The sequence below is a fragment of the Chanos chanos genome, chromosome 7, assembly GCF_902362185.1.
Source record: "Chanos chanos chromosome 7, fChaCha1.1, whole genome shotgun sequence".
Lineage (NCBI taxonomy): Eukaryota > Metazoa > Chordata > Actinopteri > Gonorynchiformes > Chanidae > Chanos > Chanos chanos.
In genome coordinates this window covers 10,862,635-10,871,222 of record NC_044501.1, presented here as the reverse complement: position 1 = coordinate 10,871,222, position 8,588 = coordinate 10,862,635, and the positions used below count along the sequence as shown (strand labels likewise).

The 8,588-nt window shown below is 39.7% G+C and overlaps 1 protein-coding gene across 1 annotated transcript; it reads left to right on the top strand.

Moving 5' to 3' along the window:
- Positions 1-2,170: 2,170 nt before the first annotated feature.
- pnpla4 (patatin-like phospholipase domain containing 4) lies at positions 2,171-7,347 on the top strand. Its single transcript, XM_030780696.1, has 7 exons — positions 2,171-2,201; positions 2,886-3,074; positions 3,817-3,911; positions 5,420-5,555; positions 5,941-6,006; positions 6,564-6,716; positions 6,944-7,347. Exons 2-7 carry the CDS (start codon positions 2,895-2,897, stop codon positions 7,073-7,075), a joined length of 762 nt encoding a protein of 253 aa, XP_030636556.1. The 5' UTR covers positions 2,171-2,201; positions 2,886-2,894; the 3' UTR covers positions 7,076-7,347.
- Positions 7,348-8,588: the final 1,241 nt, after the last annotated feature.

The following is an 8,588-nucleotide window of genomic DNA, read 5'->3' as shown; positions in this document are numbered from 1 at the left end:
GTCACCGAAACCTCCAAGGTGACATTCATATTCAGCATCTTCAGCAGCACCTATATTCAACTGTCTAAATACCAGTACAAAAAAAAGATTTGAAAAGGGAAGAATGAATAAGGATTAAGCAACAAAATGTGTGATTTTTTGCTCTATTCATTGCACAGTATTATGCAGGCAGATATAATTATATAAGAGATGCCAAAAACATTTTCATTTCAAGTCGTACTCCGCGATACAATACCTCCAGCACAAAAACACAGATAATAAAGACGTGTTAGGCCTTCCAGAGAGATTTCAAAACCCTGTGATAGATCTCATATCATATGTGATTTTCTCTTGGCACATGATTCATGACAACCAAAAAAAAAAAAAAAAGTAAAAAAAAAAAAAAAAAGTTTACTGCCTCGCTAACATTATTAATGACACATTCACACTCCGCCACAAGAAATACATTTTCTGTCTTCCATTATTTAAACAGTCTATCATCCACACACGCTCCGAGAACTGAGGCTGTGTTTTCCTCCAGAGAACGCAACCCGTCTAATCCACATTATACATAACCATAAGCAAGACTAAAAGAGCGGGAAATTTCTGCTGACACGCCTGTAAGTAGAGAGTGACTAGAGAATGCTCATTGTTCAGGGTCCTTGGGAAATAAGTGCTGACTGAAGTGGTTGCATGGAAAGAATTGCACTCCTGAGACCATGGTAAAAATGAGAGAAAAAAAACGGGTTAGAAACATAAGCTCATACACACACACACACACACACACAAACACACAAACACACACACACACACACAAACACAAACCAGTTTATTATTTCAGACAGTGTTGTGGATAAGGTTCTTTGGACCCATGGGAGACACAGATATGCCTACGTTTTTGGCATAAATTAACCACAGGTTTATGCATCTGGATGTAAATTGCTTTAAACGCCGGTGGACCTCGATTCCGCACACCTCGGACTAGAAACGGCACAACCCATCATTAATGAGGCTGAAGCGAATCATTCTCTGTAATTGTTTCAACAAATATTCCTTAAGTGATCCCTTTGTGGTGTGCTAATTCTGGCAGGCAGCTTCTTCTTCTTCTTCCTCTTCTTCTTCTTCTCTTTTTTTTTCACTCTCGCTGAGTGAAGTGAGCAGATGCCTTTGCGCATCGGTTGGACAAGGGATCTAATTTCTAGCGTTTTCCAAGGGCCTTGCCAGTCACGCAGGTGATGTTGAGCAATTGAGAAGCGATCGAGTCAGAGCAAAACAATTAAACTAAACAGCCCTTGAATCAGTCTCACTGAGGACTAATGCCTCGCAGGAACTGACGACTGAAGCCCTGAACACAGCTTTAATTCACCTGCTTATTGCAAGGACGGGATAGAGACGTTAAAAAAAAAAAAAAGGGAACGGGAATTAAGAATAGTCTGTGTGGAGGAAGAGACGTAGTGTGTTTAAGACTGAAGCACTCTGCAGTACTCTGGGTATCTGTTTCCATCCTGTGTTCATGATCTTCTGATAGGCTAGCTATGGCAGGAAGATAACATTAACTCCTGTCTCACATTTTTAATGAAACACAGCGACGTGGAAAGGAGTTGTAGACACTGTTGTGTTTTAAAAAACATTGCCTTGCCTCCTATGTAGTGGCAAAGGAAGATGTGCATTAGCACTAGCACAAGGACTGATTCTGAGAGAATCCATTGACCTTAATAACAGGTTTGAAAGGTATACATATACTGACATCACTGTGACCTAATATTGTTACTGGTAGGAAATGAAGTGAAACATCAAGTGCGACATTGCCAAATTCTGTTGAAAGTAGCACTCTACTCCTCTGCCATGTTTACATCTAGGTCTAAAGGTGCTTTTTAAATAGTGAAGGTAAAAGGTAAAGCAAAGGACAAAGACAAAAAAAATCATAAATCATCAAATGGTGAGGCAATCAACTGATCACTGCCATCAGGGATGTAGCAACAACTATACGATTAACTAGAATTTTGCGATGGTATAGTATACTCATATTAGACCCTTTAAACTGATTTTCTTACAGGCACCAATAACTGGATTCTGTATTGGACGAATCACAAACCGGACTTTTATTCAATCCTGACTCTTATTTTGAAAAACAAGGAATCGTACCCGGAAGCACGACAAAACATACGTTGTGAGGTCTTCGTTGCTGCTTGTTGCTGTCCAGTGCTGTTAAATACCACCAAGTACGTGAAATGTATTCATGTTGCCAATTGCTGTGTCTTTTGTAATATCACAAGTTCTCTATATCTCTCAGAAATGTGATTAGGTTACTGCCATGATTTACGACGGAGTTTGAGCGTTGTACTTAACCAAGCGAAGTGAATTCCTCTGCAGCGCGAGAACTATCCTTGATTTTTTGAAATTAAAGAATAATATCTCCTCTGGTCAGACATGGCTCATGTCATTTCCTCAGTCATACTCAATAAATAATGACAAATTGTATGTGGAAGCGCTTCTCATTACATTCAAGGACAAGGTATGCCAAGATTACAGGACAGAGAAATGAGTTGTCAGAGAGGTTAAGGGAGGAGAAGTTTTAGATGAAAAGACGGACTTTGAGACTTGTCCTGAGTTAACTTCATTGCTTAAGGGTTGGAATACATTTTTAAAACTGAATATTTTTTTATTCCGCTCAAGTTTTGGAGGTAGATATGAAATGTTACATAACCATGAAAATCGCTCACAGTAATTGACCCCTAATGTCACCGGTGCTATCAATTGAAATGCCTCAGTCACGGACAAAGCACAACGTTTTCACTGATGACGTCAGAGATAATATAAGACTATCCGACTCAAATCCAATCACAATCAAGCGTGTACACAAAACGACACCTTTTGTTCTGTTTTGTTTTGTTTTTTTCCCGCAGGATGCAGAAATGACAGTGCTAAACCTCTCATTTGCAGCTTGTGGCTTTCTGGGCATTTATCAGCTGGGTGCAGTGGGGGCATTTCTGAGACATGGAGAAAAGCTCCTGGCGTCTTTGAACGCTTGCGCAGGGGCATCCGCTGGAGCTCTGGTTGCTACAGTACTGATCACTGCCCCTGACAAGTTGGAGGTAAAGTCAACAATTTATGTTAATCTCATTCATAATGTATGTAATTCTTCAGATACTGGCAAGACTGTTGTATTGGGAACTTGCGCCAAAGCCAAAAAAAGCCAAAAACAAATAAACACCCCCAGCCTCACTGAATTAATTGTACTGATGAATCATACTGGTGCTCTCTTGTAAAATATATCAGTTTATTGTGCAGCTTTTCAATAGAGTGATTCTTATTTGCTTTTAAAGATAGTTCTTCCGACAGAAATGAGAAGACAAGATTTTAAACAAACAAACAAAAGAAAATTACACTGGGTGTATTCTAATCAGTTGTGCTCGATATAACGACTGCTTTGTGTTCATGCTCCTGTAGTCAATAATTCAATAGATTCTAAGGAGAGTTTGTTTACAGAGTTGTTTTGAACCAAAATGTGAAGATCTCAAAGTGAATCTTGGAAATTTAATAGTCCCTGAACTAAAAAGAAAATATACTGTCTGCGTCTAAAATGCAGAAGGAAAAAAAAAAGTTTGATATATCCTCAAAGTTGTATGACTGATCAAATGCAGACATCATAAATCACAGTGTAATCTATACGACGTAGTCCAGTGAATTGGATCTGAAACTAGATATGTGCAAAGAAGCAAACACAAGAGCATTGAGCTGTTGAAAAAAATGTACCATGTATCATTTTATGTATCAACACTTACTTTTGTTTTCGTTTGTTTTGAATATCATTTTTTTTTTTCAATATCCCCGCAGCATTGCAAAGAATTTACCTACAAGTTTGCCAACAGCGTGCGGAGTCAGAAGCTTGGTGCTGTGACGCCAGGCTATGACTTCATGCTTGAACTAAGGTAAATCCTCACAGATATATAAGCCATACTCGACTCCTGCGGTCTGAGCTTTGATCGGGCTCATCTGAGAGCGGGGGGGGGGGGGGAATTGCCTAGCGCGATTCTTAAAACAGAGCCAAATTCGGCCGCGGTACCTTTCCGAAGCCCCTCGATGACGGAAACGCCGCTCCAGCTAAGACACGGTAGTTTTATGACCCCACTGACTCATGCTGGTAAACCATGCATTCACTTTACAATGAGCTCTTGTGTTAGTTGGCATTGGCACTTTCTACAGCGGTCTGATTGGAAAGGGAATGCTGTTATAGGGTGTTTTTTTGGAATTCGGCAAAAAGCTGATTCAGCGAGGGAGATCAACAATGCATAGGGAGTTACTGGCAGCTGCCAAGTTTTGTATCAGCCATTAGTTTTTTGTTTTGTTTTGGGGAGGGGGGGGGGGGGGGGTTGTGTTTTGCTACTGATATTCAGGTCTAACGTTGTTCCAGCCTTGAAAGTTAAAGAGAGGATTATACACTGTTCCTTTTGTCATCATTACCATTATTTCTCGGCTGTGAAATTCAGGGCTTGTAACCTGTAAATAAGAGCAAAATGCTCTCTCTTATAAATTCACCCATCTACACTGCAGACTTTTTTCCAGTTCTGTCAAAAAAAAAAAAAAAGCATTAATAACTATGTAAGCATAAATATTCAGACGATGTCGAGAACTCTGACGAATACCAAGGTAAATACTGAGATCCTTTAAATGAGCATATTGTCCTTAGCATTGAGGTCTTCTGGATTCTAATGGTGTGTGTGTGTTTACATGTGCATGTGTGTGTGTTTATGCGATCATGTGTGTGTCATAGGAAGAGAGTTTGACTCCAAATACTCTACTCCAAATACAAATACACTGTAATATGTATGCCTTGGATATAAGTAGGTACACACAGTTATATACAACAAATATACTGTACATGATGTCCTTCACAGCACATATCACAGTATGTAAACGAATCGTGTTTTTACAAGTCGACATTGGAGAGAAAAGGCCAAAGTGTGTGAGAAGCTAACACGGTGTGAGCGGTTCAGAGATAATGCCAACAGAGGTGCTTAAAGATGTCACTACCGCTCTGGTTACAGTGACAAAAAAAAAAAAAAAAAAGAAGAAGAAGAATCGGAGATAGCGGAGCTATGATATTAGATGTGAAGCGTTTACAGGAAGAAAATAATATCTCAAAGCGGAACACACGCGAACCTCCGAGGGCCTCAGATTATCTTGACGCACCGCTGGCAGCGCCAAGCGGAGTCCATCCATTTTGATGAAATATCTGCACAAAACTCTGTGGAGGATTTTTTTTTTTTTTTTGCGCTTGTGTTACCTCAGTGCCTGGCCAACAGATTGTGTAATTACGGTATGATGCTCAGGAAAAATCATTTCTCCGAAGTCATACGGAGGTGGGGGGGGGGGGGGGGGGGGTTGTTAATTATGCAAACATGACAAATGAGCTTCTGTCCTCTCTTGTCCTCCCCAGGGAGGGTCTAGAGGAGATTCTGCCCCCCAATGCCCACCAGTTAGCAGCTGATCGCCTGCACATCTCCATAACACACTCCAAGTCTGGCAAAAACAGCATGGTGTCCAGATTTTCGTCCCGCAATGACCTGATAAAGGTATCGAAGCCTTAAGTCAACTGGGAACCGTTTATCTTATCACTGAGGTGGATGATTCACTCCGTTTGCATTTTCTGTTCAACAGCACTGCTGTTACTTTTGCACAAGGATTTGACCTCTTAAAATATGATCAAGGAGAAAGAGTTAAGAAAAGAAGAGTTAAGAGTTAAAAAGAGGAAGACTTAAAAGGCTCAACGGTTTGGTCGGTTTCAAGGCTCTTTTGACGATAACTGCTGCGGTTTCACCAACAGAAATGTCTGCGTTAAGTCATAACAGAGAAAACATCTTTTTTTTTCTTCATGTAATACAAAGGCTAAAATAGTGTCTGTAAATGTATTTCCAACTCAGATATTTGTTTGTTTGTTTGTTTGTTGTATTGCTCTAGGTCCTCCTGGCCAGCAGCTTTGTGCCTGTCTATGCAGGACTGAAGCCAGTAGAGTTTCAAGGACAGGTGACAGCCTAAAACATGTCTGACATTTTCAGCTGTGCTTTCTGCTCCAGTCTCTATGATTCATGCTTTTCTCGGAGGAAAAAAAAAAAAAAAAAAAGATGTTATTTAGATGTATGAGTTCTGCAGCGGTGCTCAGTGCCTCTCTGACAGAGAGGATCTGATAAAAGGACCTGAGCAGTCAAACATTTGGGTACTGCTTGCCCAAGCAATTTTGGTCAAGTAAAAAAAAAAAAAGAAAGAAAGTTCTTTGCAAAAGTCATTTTTGTCAGGTTAAAGATAAATGTACCAGCTAAAGAAATTCTGGTCAAGTAAAAGAAAATGAGACCTAAAAATATATATATATATATCTACACACACACACACACTCAGATATATATATATATATGCCAACAAATGAAGGATTACATTGCCAAAGTCATAAGCCATTGTATTATCCCAATTATGTAAATGTTAGCAGTTAGGAACATAGTCAGGTATTTTTGTCTCAGGTGAGACTTGATTATATCGCTGATCATTAATGTTCACTTGAACTTGTTCGTTTTTGCTTGGATGTCCAGACGTGGATCGACGGGGGCTTCACGGACAGTCTCCCAATTCTTCCCGCGGGACGCACCATCACCGTCTCCCCGTTCAGCGGCCCGCAAGACGTCTGCCCCCCTCACACGGGGCGTGGCAGTCTCCACCTGAACCTGGCTAACATGCGTATCATGGTGAGCTCTGCCTGCTCCTTGTTCCGACTGTTAATAATGAATTCAACATCACGTGTCGTACTGAACATGTTAAGAACACTCAAACGCTGATTAACCTGCGTGAGCTCGTCAAAGACTAAAACATTTGTTTGACTCTAAATGTAAAAAAAAAAAAAAAAGAAAAAAAGAAATCGCAAATGATTGGAAGAGGTTTGTTTTTCTTAATTCATTTTTTTCTCTTTCTGCAGTTTTCCAAAGAGAACCTTGTGAGGCTCAATCAGGCTCTATTCCCTCCTTCAATAAGCAGAATGAAAATGTTTGATCAAGAGGGTTATCAGGACGCTGTGAGATTTCTGAAGAGAGAGGGATGGATGCAATAGAGGGTTTGTTATTTTTCACATTGTTTTAGATTTTCAAATCTAAAATAAACCACCAGTCAAAGCAACAGACCTGAACTGGATCTTCACTCTTACAGTACCAGTGGTCAAACTGGATGACAGTAACTGTGCAATGTTATGTAATGTCTTTGATATGTGGATGAAATATGTAGTAAAAAAAAAATGCACTGTCAGAAGTGAGGTATGGTGTTTTCAGGCTTTCAGGTGCTAATATGGAATCTTTTTTTAAATAAAGCTGAGCTGACCATGGGTTTCATTCTGTTTCTTTCTGTTTACTGTTCAGTAAACTGCATATTTCAGTAAGGGGTTTTTTTTTTTTTTTTTCAATTGACTGTGGATTTTTTTTGAGATTTTTTGTAAATTATAGATTTTTTTTTCTTTCCTGCCTTCAAGAAGTCTCATTCGGAGAAAACCTCTCTCTTTAACTCATGGTTTTAGCCATAATGCTAGATGCTCTGCACTTCATGACAAAATTAGATCGTTGAATGTTTTCATCATTCCTTTGTGCATAGTTTATGTATGTCTCCTATTCCAGTGTCATGCTCCAAATAAATCTCTCTGTGATTGGTCATTCGGTGGGTATGATGTCACGGGCCCGTCTATCTTAGAGAATCTGACAAAGAACATAAAAACTACGAACTGTGTATTCCTGTGTTTTGGCGTTTCGGTGGACATTACCCGTTAGGTGACATGAAGAGAGTTTTGTGAACCAACATTACCCCCCGTATTTTCCAGCACATTCCGTCTACTAGAGTGTTTGCTTTCTAACCTTTACAACACTCTTAATACCATAGGGTGGGGGAGGTAAAAAAATATATTTGAGGGGGTAGGGGAATGTTCTGCCTCAGGAACCTCTCCTGTTCGCCATGGAAGAGTCCTTGATTTTCACTGGTTGTTCGCTTGTGGGGTTTGTTTGGTTTTTTTTTGTTTTTTTTGAGCAGTCTTTACAGGGGAATTGGGCAGTCAGGCCCTAGACTGATGGAGCTCATTTTAGGCCTACCTACTCGACTTGACAAGACGTATTATGGAGTCATTGACGTTTCGATAGCGCAACCCCTGAAATTAGTCTTCGTTAGTCGGCCGTGGCAGATTATTTACTGCCAACCATTAAGTTGATATTGAGCGATATTGTTTACATCACAGCTCTGTAATAACACATGATGGTTACAATGGGTCTTGCCATAAATTACGTAATCGCATGTATGTTACGAAGAGTAAGGTTTGAAATGAAATGGCCATCCATGCAGTAATTCAGAGGAGTACCAGACATGCATTTTGTAAAAAATTATAATCAGAAGTCAAATGTAATTACAAACTATAAAACTTGCCTTGATGGGATGTCCTACCGTCAGGCTTCAGGACACAAAAAAAAGAAGGGTTTTTTTTTTCCCCTCCCTAATTATCTCAGTAAGAATTTCATTAGTGAACAGAACGAGAATCATTCGTTTTACACACACACAAAATAGTTCAGTTCTTTTCACTTTGAAAGAAATTA

Excerpts from the sequence above, each read along its gene's own strand:
- pnpla4 (XM_030780696.1), top strand. The coding sequence starts at position 2,895 with ATGACAGTGCTAAACCTCTCATTTGCAGCTTGTGGCTTTCTGGGCATT. Across the intron at positions 6,007-6,563 it reads CAGTAGAGTTTCAAGGACAG|ACGTGGATCGACGGGGGCTT; the intron begins GTGACAGCCTAA and ends TTGGATGTCCAG. Across the intron at positions 6,717-6,943 it reads TGGCTAACATGCGTATCATG|TTTTCCAAAGAGAACCTTGT; the intron begins GTGAGCTCTGCC and ends CTCTTTCTGCAG.